General features: G+C 40.9%; 1 protein-coding gene across 1 annotated transcript in view; it reads right to left on the reverse strand.

Annotated features, from left to right (window-relative positions):
- The window catches only part of ntn1a (netrin 1a), a 57,996-nt gene that overhangs the window by 28,047 nt on the left and 14,171 nt on the right, over window positions 1-15,778 (reverse strand). The window contains exon 3 of the mRNA XM_003447953.5: window positions 604-792. Coding sequence (XP_003448001.1) covers window positions 604-792 — 189 coding nt within the window. The remainder of the gene's footprint in view (window positions 1-603; window positions 793-15,778) is intronic.

The raw sequence follows: 15,778 nt of genomic DNA on the forward strand, positions 1-15,778 counted from the left end.
CCTGCGTAGGGGTGTGTCCCCTTCCTCTCGTCCTCTTCTTCTAACCCATCAGTCCTCCCTCCCTCCCATCTTTCATTCTCCTGCCATCCTTCTGGTCTTGACTTTTTGCTTTGTTTCCTGCTCTCTTTTCAATTCGTTTTGCAGCACTTGAACCAGTCTCCCTGGGTTCTCATTAGTCTTTGACTCGCACCGAGGATCACTTCACACCTCAGCTCTGTTTGTTTTTCTTGTCCTGTCATCCCCTCACCCCAGCGCGAACTAAGCCAAATAACTCAGCGTCGACGAGGGAACTCCCAGCCCGACCCGCCCATACCACCACCACCACCACCACCACCACCACCGTCGCGACCTCCACAATCCCAAAAGACCCCCAACTCATCTTCGCTGACAGAGGAAGATGAGGGTGAGACAGGCTTAGGAACGTGAAGACCACAAATCCTCTTGTTCCTGCCTTTATATAAAATCCACTCTTAAAAAAGCAGCGTATATCATAATGTTAACATTGGCTTCTATGTTCAGTACACACTGTATGAAAGCCAAGGGACTCTTGATCAATCCGAGCCCCGTTCACTTCCAAAATAGAAGACAAACAGAGCCCTGTACCTTTGCAGGCTTTTCTATGTGAGATCGGTTTCGACAGGTCTCTGTAGTAACCCTCCTTGCAATAGTGGCAGTGGCGACCTGCCGTGTTGTGGCGACAGTTGAGGCAGACTCCTCCGCTCTTCCTCCCCGACAGTTTGTAGAGCTCCATGTTGAAACGACACCTTCGGGCGTGAAGGTTACAGTTGCAGGCTGTGGGGGAAACACAACAGAACGCAAACAGATTAAATTAATGCAATTAGATGTTTTACTGAACAGATCATTACATTATATCTAATGCACATTTTCCATTTTCATTATTATTACTGTTTCAGTATATTTTGTGATTTAAGACAGTTTTTTTAATCTATTTGCTAGAGTTAGGGTTAGTCTACCTCTCTTGATCAAATATTCTGCGCAGCCTTTTTCTTTTCCTAAAGGTCCTCTCCAGAGTCCATACTGTACTAGTTAGAAAGTGAAAAGCTTGTATTACCATTTCTCTATTACATGCAAATCCCTGCAAGTATGTGCGAGACCCCTCTCTGCCTCTTGTTTACTGATGAGTACAGTTGCCAGTGCTGAGTTTAATTAGCCGGCTAATGTTTATTCATGACTTTCTGGCAGCAGAGTGAGGCAGACATGCCCAACTTCATTAGGGCCGGCCGTCCGAGACACCAGTCCTCCTCCACCACAGACACATTCATGCATTATTAACCGCAGCACTTCTGATACAGTTTGTGGCACGACTGTGTGCGGTTCTACACGGTACAGTGTGCGTGTACCTAAAGGGGGTTATCTGGATCCAACTATGTCCCATGGTTGATTCATCTGTCCGCGTGCTTCTGCACTGACAGCTCGCGCTATCATCTACCTGTCATAACGGAAGAAGGCTGAGGGCTTACTTCCCTCGGCTTCCCTCGACCAGATTTCTCACTGGTATGCTCAGTGTGTGTACATTTCAGAATTTTTTTTTCTGAACATGTCTGGGACCTCTGAGACTTCTTCTCTCCACTCCAAGGACCTAATTACAATATCTAAAACACACACATACATATCTTAGTGTCTTATCAGTAGTGACTATTGGTGGCTTTGCTTCCAGGATGGCACCGGTTTAATTAGTCATGCTTTTTTTTTGCTCGTTGACCATCCCTGCTTTATCATTTTTGTCATAAAACTTACTCAGATTGATCCCATTTTAAAAGTAATCTAAAAAAAGAAGAATTATCACAATACTAGAAGATGGTAATATTTCCAAGACATTTAATAGCAATTAAAGATATTTTCTTCAATCTGTTTAAATAGTCTTTGTTCTCCAAGCTTACTTATCTTATTGAGAACTATATTTGTGTCCCAGATATGATGTTTTATTATTGCCTTGAGCTAGATTTACACCTGTTCATGTCTTTACTTACTGACTTCATTCAATAACCCGTGAAGTCCACAGCTGGAACCAACCCAGTACTGGGTGTCTATACGCATACTGAAATGTTGTGATGAAAACGTGTTGAGAGATGAAAATGCATAAAGCATCCATTCAAAGACCTTTTATGACTAAATGTTTTTTTTTAGCTACAACATATAAATACACAATGGATTAAATTATAGGCTTTGTAGAAGTCTCTCAAATGATCTGCGTCTCTGTGTTGAAATCCTTGAGCCAATCAATCCAGCCTCTGAATGCCAGGGGGTAGGCTCAGTCTTTTTAGTGTCTCCAGCTTCAAGCCATAGTTGGTGAAAGCTATCTCTGAGCATGCCTGGAGGTAAAAGAGATCACCACAGAGAGGGGGAAAACTAGTGGAGGAGCAGTGCGCAGCCTCTGACCTGCAGACTTGTTTTTGTTACACTACAGAAATAGTTTCACACCCTTTCTGAACACAGCCCCCCCAGAGAATTTGCCCATTTGTACCAAAGGGCATGTTGGTTATAGTAGGGTTGAGCTGTGAGATATTATACTTCATAAGAGATTATCTCAGATGAATGCCCATCTAAACCTTTATACTCTCCGGGACTGATGTAAGTATGTTCACAGCGCTTCTTCAATGACCCTCAACTTAGCAAAAGTGGTTGATCTGCGCTTACTGTTTTCAAAATTATATCATCAAGGCTTTGTTCAAATTAAAGCAGAGACAAGCTAAAAATTGCTGCCTGGCATGAGCTTATCAGGAGTCCCACAAAGTTATGTCTGTTATTTAGCCATCACAGTTTTTTTTACAGACAGGAAAAAAGCCAATTTTATGCCTCTAGTAGTGATTTGGACGATATCTAACACAAATAAAAATTGTACTGTTTTGTTCTTTTTAATAAGCAGTGTTAGTAAATACTACTTTTACCTTATAGAACAACTTTGGCCTGTTTTCAATCAAGCTAATTGCTTCAGTCTGGATAGCGAGTCTGTAGTCGCCTGTAACCGCCCCCAGGTGAGCAGTAAAAAGAAGTGTGAAGTGATACCTTTTAAACAAGTGTAACTGAATTAGCTGGATGAAGCTAAGCTTGCCTACAGCCTTTCAACACCTCCCGTAGAGTGAGCCATGACTATTTCAAATGACAAAAAGCTGCATTTAAATGTTGCATCTCTTACAGACTTTTAACCTTCAACTGTAGAATTTAGCAGGAAATTGATTTGTTTATTCGATGCTGCTGATTCCTGCACTTCCACTGTCTGTGTGTGTTTTGGAAAGTTGGCTAATTAGTTTCTTTGAGTGGTTCCCAGCCTCCAGCAACTGACCTCAGTCTCATAGAAGTACTTAGACAGCCTTCCTGCTGCTAATTAGAGGGAAATTTCAAGCAACAGAGCTGGAGGTTGAGGTTAAGCTCATCATACTCACGATAAGCCTGGTAATTGAGCAATGTTGGTCACAGCAATGATTTGTTGTAAAGAGACACTCAAGCAAGTGATTTCTGCCACTTTCACTCCAAATCGACTAAAGCTGCTGGCTGCTCATTACCACAACTGTAAAGACACATTAGGAAGAATAAGCGGCTAAGAAAATTGTGAAAAGGAAACACTGGTTACACTTTTTTGTACAATATTGTTAGATTTCTAATGTCCCATCCACACATCATATATATAGAGATATCTATCTATCTATCTCTCTCTCTCTCTCTCTCTCTCTCTCTCTCTCTCTCTCTCTCTCTAATAATACTTATATCATTTCCACTGGTCTAAAATGATTCCAGCCTACCTGCTCCTTCTCTCACCCAATTCATACCCTAAACAGATCCAGCAAACCAAAACCCAACACCACTGCATGCAAGCAGGGGAGCAGCCGGAGGTCTGCTATTCTTTGCCCCACTCTCAAACAAACACCAAGGGGAGTCCACACATGAACAGTTTACTTTTAATCCTATGGATGACCCAAAAGTAATCAGATTAACTTCTAACCCAACCCTAAGACAGAACGGAAAAATACTGGCCTTTCATACTCTCTCTTTGACTTTGGTGTGAAAAAGTTTAAGGAAAAAAAGCCTAAAGTTCACAAAAACTTATCACTGAAAATATTTTCCCCAAGTACCCTGAACAACTTGCTACAAGCCCTGCACTGTAGTGTGCATTAAACTCTATGATGGCAGCATGTAACGCACAATTTTCTCTCACAAACTTAAAACATACACATATATAGAAACATGCTGTTTCTGGATCCACAGTGTTTGCCTGCTCCTTCACCCTTATAACACACAAGCTACAAAAGCTTGGCAGGGTCACTGCTTGTCACGTATGTCACTGAAATCAAATAGAGCCACATGGTGTCCTAGTTCAATATAATCAATGCTATTCTACCTGGATATTTGTCTTTAGCCGTAATATGTTTTTGATGGACTAAAGGATAATAAGATGTCAAATAAGTTAGCATAAGTACTGCTTTTTTTCTTTTTGACAAATACAATATGTCTTAATGTGGAGGTCAGGTTAATATGGTTAATACAGCTCTAAACTGCAGCAGAGTAGAAATAATAATTGAATGGGAAATATTCATCATTGACATGTAAATATTTGTACAGTATATTTGAATAAATGTAGTTTAAGTAAGTGGGGGTGAATGAGCTCAGGCATGCGTATGGCTGTACTGACTGTTAACAGACAGCAGCCGCAAAAATGTTACTGTAAGCTGAAGGATGACACTTGGCATCCTTGTGCTTATAGAAATATGTCAAAAGAAAAACAATGCTGCTATTATGCTGCGATGTCTGGGGTTTCAGCACAGACGTCACAATTGTTTTGCAGCTGAATTGAATCCTGGTTTGTATTGTTGCAGCAAAGTGTGATTTAAAGGCATTAGGTTAGTGACAGGTAACTCCAGCAGCACCCGCGTTTGTGTGGAGACAAATGAAGATTTCCTGATGGTGGAATTTTCCTACGAAGAGTGAATCACCCATCGCTGATCCACCGACAGCCGCTGTTTCTCCCAAAACAATGAAAGAATTTCACTTAAAAAAAACCCCCCACTATCATAAGTGTTCAACAAAACAATGTGTGATGTGCAGTCACAGAAATATTTACATTTAATCTGTAGCCAACAAGTACTACAAATACTGCTGGTTACATGTAAGCTTATAAAGACGTGTTTGCACTACAGTCATTTTAATTGTATCCTGTTTTCAGTATCTGGTTCAAGTGTTTATTTAGTTTTCTATGCATTACATCAGTTCTCCTTTTTATCTTGTGCCTGTTGATCCAGGCACGGGCAGGGTAAAGGCAGGAATTACTAAATAAAAGCAGAATTAAATGAGAGTGTTTTAAGGCACCGAGATGACAGACATACTAAACTCAGCGTTTGAAGTTCTCTTTGGATACAGAAACAATCATGCCATAAAGAATATTTATTATTTTAGACTGTGCCACAATGGGGTTAGGTGCTTTTTGAAAAAATAAACATGTTTCTACACATATTGGTATTAACCTGTAAATTATGTTCTTGTAGGCATGAGAAGTCTGTCGTTTTCTTTTGGTTTTCTTTATGAAATCACCAGCAAATGTTTCATACTGAGGTTTTAAAACTGGGATAAAAAGTCCATTATGACAAATAGAAAATGACTCAAAACACTTCTCACTGCAACATGGAGTTGCAAATCTCTACAGGGTGAGGTGTTGAGAAAAAAAATCGGAAAAAAATCTCCTCTCTGAATGAGAGGAAGCACTAATAATGAAAAGGAAGGGTGCAATGTGTGAGGGAGTTGATGGTTTTGTGTGTGCGGACCTGTTTGATGTTCATGTATGGTGTGAAGCACCCTGGGAATGCCATGGAACTAGGGTGATGGAGCGTGCGTGCAGGCGAGTGGGAAGAAGTTATGGATGGGAGAGTGAGGCGCCCGCTGCAGAGATTATATCAGGCTAATTTAATTCCTTTATTGCAGCCAATTAGCCGCAGCACTTTAGCCCCCTGTGAGCCCTCTGGCCCTCTTCACTGTGTCTCTAATAACCCCTAACTAAACTCTGGATCTCTGCCTTCCCCAAAGGAGGCCCAGTTTCAGTATTTTTAACAAGCGCTTTGCCTCATACGCTGCATGTACTAAGGGTGAAAGAAATTTTTTTTTAAAGGAAAAAATATATATAGATGAGAAGAGAAAGAAAGTGCCTGAGAAAAGAAAAAATAAGGCGGACAGAGGGATGGGAAGAGATCAGTCTGCTGCTGTTGCCGCTGCTACTTGCAGGCCTAACTTGAGGAGACTTGACTAATTGAGATCAGGTCATACAGAATATTCATCAGTCCTGCAGCTTTATCAAAGGCAGATTAAAAATGCAGTGTGGACTGATTTCCAGTGGACAGATTCCATTTGCTGTCAAACAGCCGTAACCTTGTCAGACCGCTTTTCAGTCAACCTGTTTATTTATCTGTCCTTTCTTTACTCCATCATTTAACATATATGGTTTTTAGTTTTAATGTTTTTTTAGCGTAAATTTTGCAACTCAGGGCGCGAGTATGGAGAGCATGGTACCAGTTCTGTCACTGTGCGATAAAACGTAGCTTAACTGAAAGATGCAACTAAAGAGCTGTGAGAACTGGTGTGTTTGAGTCCCTCATGATGCTATTAGCAGTGGAGTGAAGGTCAGTATTAAGCTATGGATTTACAGTAGATTGAGGTAAATACTACCAAAAAGAGTAGAACTATACTTCTGTCAGTCTGCCCCAGGGCAGCTGTGGCTACAACTGTAGCTTGCCTCCACCAGTGTGTGAATGTGAGAGTGAATGAATAGTGGAATTGTAAAGCGCTTTGAGGGTCTCGAAAAGCGCTGTATAAATGCAGTCCATTATTATTACAGTTCTCTATCCAGCTCTCCTCCCAGATCTAGTATACTACATTAAAAGTCAGTTCTAGAAATATAATATAAGAAGATAAAGTTTTTATTTTCTTGACTTAAATTGTAAACTTGGGCTTATTTTATTAAATAGACTTCTTTAATGGAAATGTAGTTACAAACCATCGTGTCTGATATTTTGTATGTTGTATACTTTAATAATTCCAGTAACTACGTTCTCTCCTGTTAAGTTTCCCTCTGCACTCTGTATCACAAATAAAGCTTATTACCTGTTGTAATTTTTATTTTTTTTTTAAAGAAAAAGGAACACAAATAAAGCACAGATATGACACTATCACTGATTTTTCTTTAAATTTGTCCTAAAACTGTAGTCCGTCAAAACGGACCAATACTCATTCAGTTATGTTTGCACTGAAGAGAAAACGGTTACGGAACAAATTTCTTTCTGCTGATTTTTAAATACAAAATACAAATGAAACAAATGCAACTGAAAAAAAAATCCCCCAAATTTTAAATGCATTTCATTTCATTTGTGTACACGTGGCCTTACGCTCTATAGCAGCGTACAGCAGCGCTAGGCCAGCCCGCTGCATGCTGAGCTAAATGGCCCATATATTCACTCGCTGTCTGCATGTGGGGGCTAATAAGGCCTTTCCTTTTTCAAGAGTCTAACTAGCCACACAGAACCACAACAACAAAGAAAGGCCTAATGGCCTCCAATTTCCCGCATTAGTGCCCATTTAATGGCTGACCTGCCCTCTCGTTAGGCAGCGCAGCATGGGAGCACTTCTCAGCCTCGATGCGTGTGCGCGCACTTTCACATTAACACACACACACGTACGCACACACAGTTTTTCACCCTCCAAAGCCACACTGCCTCAGGCCCCTGCAACACTTCCACCCCACGCTGAGACTGCATAATAGACCAGTTTGTAAAAGGGCTACCCTGTGATCAGTGGTGCATCCATTTGCTGAGTAATCAAAGATCTTTTGTCTGAGCGGTGTGCGTGGAGCAGAAAGCGTGTGTGAGAAGGTACGCGTGCACGCGCGAGTGTAAGCGCGCACGCTTCCATGAGAGAGATTCTCTCTTCCAGTCTGTCTTTATTTTTGCGTCCATCGCCGGTAAAATGTGTGTCTCCAAGTGAGTGTTTGCGTAATTCCCAGATAAAGTGGCGTTGCCTGGAAAAGATCTCCTTCAGTTTGTGTCTATGGGAAAACAACAGCTGACATACAGTGCGGGAATAAAAGGACCCTGGGTTGAGCCACAGAGGGGCTGACGAGAGTGCGTTGTGTATATGTCAGCTATGCCATAAAAATGCCATGGGTGGAGGATGACATTGGCAGGTCCTATTCAGCTCCATAGTGGTGAAAGGCCTTTTAGGATGAATAAAGATTCTTGGGCCCTGTCAGGTCTCCATAGCTCCCGGCTGAACAATACCCACTAAGAGCAGCTGTCTTAATAGCATAAGGGCCTGACAGCTTTAGGAGTAATGCAATGCTGAAAGCAGTATCTACATAAACTTTGGCTGAGTCCAGACAACGATCCGCTGTGCGATATCACAATATAGTCCAACAGTACCGAACTGTTGCTTAGATAGCTTAAACAGTGAATGTGTTCTGTATGTTTCTCGTAGACATTAAGTCTTTAAGGAACAACCTGAACTGATAACGTTGGCAGAGCCATATGACCTCTATATTCAGGAGCCCCATGTGTGAACGGATGTAGTGGCACGATAGCAAAAGATTTCTCCTGAGCGTGATGATGATTGGAACTAACTGGATTTACAGTTCCTGTATCAGGAAGACCAAAAATCGCTGGGCTCACTTAAGAGAGCTGTTGAGTTTTTATTGAAAGGCCATGAGTGGGAATAGTGTATAAATGTATTGTGTTTGACTGATGAAGCAATGTTTCCCTTACAAAGTAAGCGTGGATTATTGAAACAAGTGCCTGATGTTTCTTTCCGCCATCACTGTCTGATCTGATAATCACAGTGTGAACTGTTTGAGTCTTAGCTCCTTCTCAAGTATTAGCTGTAAATCAGTTGTGCAATGGTTTGAAACCATAGTACAGCTCCTTGTCACCTGGCTGTCAAAGCCAAGCATAATAACCTTTCTCCCCAGTCTTGCTCTCTGTTGTTTTACATCCAGCCATTATCCAGCCCTGTCTCCTTCGCTAGAAGCATCACACATCTACAAACTCCACTAAGGCATAGGAAACAGGCGAGACAGATCTCCAAATCTTCCCAAAACAAAGGCTCTCCCTGCTCATGTCAAACATCACCTCCAGTCTGTTTACTTAGTGAGTTTGGTTTCTATGGGACTAGCAGATCCATAGTGTTTTGGGTTCATATAACTCCTGGCAGGTCGTCTTGTGCGTTGCTGGCCCTGAGGCTGACAGGGATGGGCTGGTGCTGTCAGTGTTAGACAATAAGACAGAGTTTACACAAGGCTAACTCCATAGCTGTGATTCATGCTAATCCCACAACCTCTGCAATTAAAGTCATCTTTGTCTTCCAACAATGTCAACTAAAGATTTTAAACCCATCATCTTATAACAGAATACATTTGGCCAACATTGATTGGTGACTGTTAGATGAGTAAAATAAATGGTGTTTGAAGTTAGATGCTTTGCAGATTAGATAAGCTGGTTTGGCTCTTTAGGCTGAAAACACAGAGAGCGTTTGTTCCATTGTCAGCAGTCCCATGTCCCCACTCTTTCTTTTTCTTTCTTATTTGGTTACTTTTTTCCCCCTTCAGATGCATTTTTTATTTACAGCATGTGAAGAGTAGCCCCAGGGTGACGTTCACTACCTTCATTTGGAAAGCACTCCCATTTTGCATCGGCTCCGCCTTGCTTAAGTGTAAGTGGATGAGTGCTGGGGTAGGGATAAGCTAGATTTAGATTTCTTTCTGCTGGGTAAACATTTAAAAATATGATGGGAATTATTGATACAAGTGGTTTTCTGGATCCTTTTGCCTTTTTAACGTCATCCTTTGTTGACACTAAAAGTTCATTATTGACTTTGGAAGCAACAGTTGGCAAAAATATCACCAGAAGGTCCACTCTACAGCTGTCTGGAGATTTTACACGAGCACTTTAAGGACCTGTCATTCTCCCTGACTTAGGAGCAAGTGTTTATTTGGTAAATTTAAGCCAAAATGGACATTTTTGCTCTAATATTTGCATAGAAATGGAAATCAATGCTAAATGGAAGCTCTGCTCAACTATATGCTAATTAGCAATTGCAGCGGCATGGCCATGCTAAGCAGGTGGGCAAGCTTTCACCTACACACACACACACACACACACATTCCTTTGTGAAGTCAGCATTACTAGGCTACCACTTGAACTGTGCAATGTCTCCCCTCTTCACCTTGCTTCGCTTTCCTGTGGGGAAAACCAGGCATTCTCTGCTGCAGATGTCATTAGTGACAAATTTCTCTATAAAATTTATAAGCCATGAAAATGACTTTAGTTCAGTGGTCAAACAGAGGAGAGGAGATGGAGAGAAGAGGAGAGGAAATCCTCTAGTGCTCTAGTAACAGAAAGGGAGTAGAGGAGTGGAGAGATGGAATGTAAAAGAAATAAATCTTAAAGTAAAACACCGTTGCCTCCTGTTCCCCATTCCTCTCATCCCTTTGTGTTTGTCCCTCCTGTTGAACCTCAGAATAAATTGGAGCTCCACTGCTTGGCTGTCTGACCTCTTTTAAAACCTGTCAGTTACTAACACGTAGCACTGTCAGGGGGCAGGTTTCGGCTCAAGACCAGGTTGGAGTAGGAAAGAAAATTGTCTTAGCGGTCCTTTCATAACCTGCTTTTGCAGTTTGCAGTAGTATTTTTTTTTTGTAACATTTTGCAGGACTTCTCCAAGCTGTCTTGTTAACTGACATATTTTAGTTGCAGTGGAAAAGGGCACCGCATACACACAAGCTGGCTGGCTAAAACCTGAAGAATAATTTCATTGAAAAACTGCTATGGAAAATAGCAGTATATTTAACAATCTGCAGTTACAGTAGAATTCAAACTGTCTATCTATGTACCTTTGCAAGGACATGGGTGGGTGCATTTAGTGCAGTTTGTGATTGTTTGCATACAGTATATAAGCTAAGCAGTGATCTTGAGCCTGTCAAAGTGTCTAATCATAGAAACAGCCTTAGCAAAAGCAAATCAGAAGTTATTGCTACTAATCGTCTTGGTAAGTACACCTAGGCTCGAAGGTGGGCAGGTTGATGAAAGAAGTGTACCTGAAGATTTTGCCTGAGCATTTCTGTGTCTGCATACGCACACTGTACATTTTTGATTTCTTGCCATCAACTAAAGCACAGTCTCCTCTCCAGAGGAGGGAATGAGTGGGATAGTCACGGAAAGCCAGCTCCTTCACTTCTGTGACACATTTATTGTCCTCAGCTCTCATCCATCTTCAAAATGACACGCTTTGAACTTTAACCTGAATTCCTCAACGTCGTTCTAATTCTTTAACCCATCAATGTGCCGGTGGAAAATAATTTGTCGCTGTAGCTGCCTGGCTTTACTTCAGCCATATACTTTGCTTGGTCGACTGTGGGTCACAAATGGACTGTGAAGCCAGCAACAAGCATTACTTTTACCCCAGCTCAGGTGTTTTTCTTGGAAGAAGCAGGAGAAAGCAGAGCTGAATGTGGAGAGATGATCTCATAAAGAAACAGATTTTTCTAGCCTGTGGCAGAAAAACTGGATAAATGATAGAGAACCAATGTGAACAAGATGACCTGTGCCTATTATCGGGCCTGGAGAAGCATGACTAACAATCTGCAGCTTGTGTGAGTCTGTGATGGACGGGGAACGCCGGTGACTGACAAACTCAACTTCAAAGCTACCTACATGCTGGAGAATATGATAAATGAACAGTCATTAGCAATGATCTGCAATTTTGTAGCTGAATACAATCCCCTACAATCTTTCAGACTTATTAGTATAGAACACATTTTAATCATATGCTTAATATGAATATGATTGCCTTGTGAAACTATGTGAGTGCATGAACAGTTACAGTAAATGCAGGCAAGCAAGGAGGCCAAACAGTTTTGAATTATTAGAAGAGAAGGAGAGGATCAAATGGATCACAATGTGTCAAGTGTGTGTGCATGCATATGCATCACTTGTGTCAGAAAAGAATTCAGATCTCAATTTGAAACTCTGCTATTGTGAGTCATAACAATAGAGGACCTTCAAGAATATGATGCTATGAATGCAAATCCAACAGATTTAGTATTATTTTCCACTGCAGCTCAAAGTCATTCCAGATTTTCCTTCTCCCTGACAGGATCTTTAAAACAAGTAAAAAGTGCTCTGTCCAGTTTCAGCCCCTATAATTATGTGAATATATATAGAGCCACAGGAATGACATGATATAATTTATATAAAAAGCTATTATTTGCAATAAGGGCAAACAATAGGCCTAAAAGAATAATATATATTGTGGTAATACTTGAGGAATTAAAAGTAATGTTTTTTTAACTTAAAAAAGGCTATAATAAAAGTTATAATACTTAACTTATGTGTTTCTGCTAACTCTAGAATAGAATAGAATAGAATAGCCTTTATTGTCATTGTACAGGGTACAACGAAATTGGAGTGCCACTCCCTTGGTGCAAGAAATTGCTACTTTTTTTGCACTTTATTGTCCTTTCATCATTAAATCTTTGCTCATTTGCTGATCATTTTAGCATTTATACATCTTTTTGTTATGACAGTGCATTTGAATATAATTGCATTCAGTTGTTCAAATTCAGATTTATTTTATATCCAGCTCAAAAAACAACAATCTGTCTAAGCAACACTGGACAATAGCGCTGCGTCTATATGTTTATGTAAAGTTAAAAAACATTTTTTACGGATGCACACCGTCACTTTACTGTGATGTTCATTATTAGTGAGTCATGCTTCGGCAGATACAGCAGATGGGTTCTGTGTTAAAGCAGTGTGTCAGCTGGTTTGGTCCATGCCGATTGGTTCTGACACTGATGGGGCAGAGATATTTTTACTGTACTGTTTCCAGAACCACATTTACTGCACTTCTCTGCCATACAAAACTGGGAAAAGGCCCTTGTGCACACAGGCATGAACGTGTGCTTGTACACAAACACATTTACATACTTCCACTTGTTTAACTGCACTGCTGGAACCGGAGCCCTTTGAGTTTTTCCTACAGGAAATTGTTTTCTAACAAAAACTGAAGCATTTCATATCTTCCATAACCAGTTGTGGCACTTCTGACTCAGACAGGAAGGACACATTTGGGAAGTGGAGACGGAGGTAAAAAAAACAACTTTCTGATTCAGAAATCCAAAACCTCATTGTAAATTAGTCATTGGTAGAAGGTAATTAGTGAAAGGGGGAACTGGCATTTCCCAGAGCAAGCAAACGGACAACATACAGGGAGTAAACTGAGTATTGTGCCACTTTTTTTATTTTAGCGGAGAGGAACTCAAACAGCAGGTAAGCGGTATTTTCTAAAATTGAGGAGTTATTGATGCTCCCTCTAACAAGAAAGGTTAAAGGAAGTTAAATGATGTTGTGCAGCTGCAATACTCAGAACTCCTGCCATCTTTTGGTTCAGCTAAACGTTCTTGCACTCTGAATGACGATTCTCAGAATGATGCCTCCCATACAGTGTCGATGCTAAATATAAGGCATGGACTAATTAATCAAATACAGAAATTTTAACAGTATGCATGCATGCTAAATAAATTTATAAAACACAGCTAATGTCTGAGCGGAGGAGGAGACTGTTAAAAAAAAGAGGATCACAAACTTTCAGTATAAGGGACTGAGAAAAAAGGCTTTTGTTCCCCTCCACATTTCAATCCAAAGAACACAAATGTAAGTGCTTGTGTAATTTATGTCAAGAATAATATTACCCCATTGTGATTTTGAGACTGTTGATATTCTTTTATATTTGCACTGGCAGGAGGGCGACTCAGCTACAAGATGATTGTGGGCCAGGAAAATTGACTATAATTATCAAATAGGCCACTTAAACTTAATCTAATGGAAATGGCTTCAGAAAATAGTTTGACCTCTCGGTGCAGGTTTTTTGTCTTAACGTCCTGCAGCTGATTTATGAAGCCCAACAGTATTTCAGCAGCGATGTTGAAAAATCCTTCCGTTGGTATGTTGGCATTTCATACAGATCAAGTTGATGATACCATCATTTGTAAAATCATTATGGCTGGACATCCCGATCTCGCTGAGAACACACTCACAACTTGCCTATTGTGCTGTGACCGAGACCGTGTAAAATACAAAATCCCCTGTGCTGGCAGGAGAGGTGTCATTTCCAATGAGGTCACCGGCCATGGCAGCAGCCTAAACACGAGCCCGTTATTCTTTTCCTTAAATCTAACTCATGTGTTTCTTTTTTCTCTGTATCTTTATTTGTGATCTCTCCACTCTTTATTTTTTCATTGACCTTGTTTGTTTTAAGGACACCGAGTTAATTTAATTTCCCGTCAACCACTACGGAAATCCTGCACAGAAACCCAATACTCTCTTTCTAAAAGTGGAAGCCGTGCCGCTCAGTGTTCACACATAATGAAACTGTGGCTGTCACAGAACAAAAGCCACAGGTTTTAAAGTAACAAGTATTTTGATAGATTTATGAAATTACACAGCAGGCAGAATAATGTCCTCTCTTGATGGAGACATAAGGGTTTCATTTTGTTGTCCACTCTCAGAACATTAGGAAGTTCATGTACTAAAGATCCCACCTGGCTTTGAATGCCTCGAAATACAACACCAGAAAGGAAGATGATAATAAAGATAATTTTCTGACCCAAAACACTGATTCCTGTTTGCCCCTGAAGGGTCTTCAATTATTCAATAAAAACTGAGTAAACTTATGTTTCTTTTAATGTATGATTTCATTTTCCTTTTTGGGAACATACATTTGATTGGGATTAGGGAGGAAAAAAACAGTGACAAAGCCACAAATTACTAAGCACAGCTTACAGGAACAGGTCTGCATCATCTCCCAGACACACTGCTACATCTGGCCAAGATCCTTTCCTCTATCCAGCTACCTTTTTCTTCACCCCAAGCTTTCTGACTTTCCTGAGAGACTACAGACTCATCTCCCATTGGCCCTCCCTCGTACTTCAGCTTTCATCCCCTGCCAATGACCTGTCCTTGCCATACAGGGAGAAATATAAATATACAAATATGACAAAAAAACAAGGAGAGGGCGAAGGGGTAAAAAAAGAAAGCGAGGTCCATTCTCCAGGTTCTTTTTATCATCAGGTAGACATCTGGATATCTACAGAGACCCGATGCATAATCATTTCAGTATCTTTTTGTGTCTCCAGAGGTTAGTGAGTAAGAGATAGAGAGAGAAAGCGAGAGCGAGGCCAAGTTTTTCTTCATGTGTCATCCAGTTCCAGGTCCAGGCTTCAGAAAAAAACACAGAGGGGCCCCTTTTGGAAATTAATTTTTGCCACGAACGATCATCTCATAACAAAAATATTACCATTCATGACTCAATTTCCTCATAATTTCCTTATCAACCCCCCATAATTAGCCCCATTTGTTTGCTTTGTCCTCCAGTGAGAGGGTCCCTTTGTTATTAAAACCAGTGACGAGACTCACACAGGAACCTGATGACTTGTTCAGCTGGCGTGGGGGTCCCCACAGCTGCCGGGGAGCCCCTGCAACCCACACACACACATTCCACATTACCACTAGAGACGACGCTCTCAACGAAGACCCGGCAGGAGTGGAAGCTGTTTAAATGAAAACGACTGTTAACATATTCAGTCACGAGTCTCTTTCTGTCTTTAAGCTGCTCTCTTTTCCTTGTTCCCACTCTCCATCACTTTTTTACTGTGGTCACCCCTCTTCCCACCGCCACGACTCCATAATGGACCTCAAGGAGGAGCTCAACCAGCAGGAGCCAGTGCTTCAGTTCT

The sequence above is a fragment of the Oreochromis niloticus genome, linkage group LG6 (assembly GCF_001858045.2).
Source record: "Oreochromis niloticus isolate F11D_XX linkage group LG6, O_niloticus_UMD_NMBU, whole genome shotgun sequence".
NCBI classification, from domain to species: Eukaryota; Metazoa; Chordata; class Actinopteri; order Cichliformes; family Cichlidae; genus Oreochromis; species Oreochromis niloticus.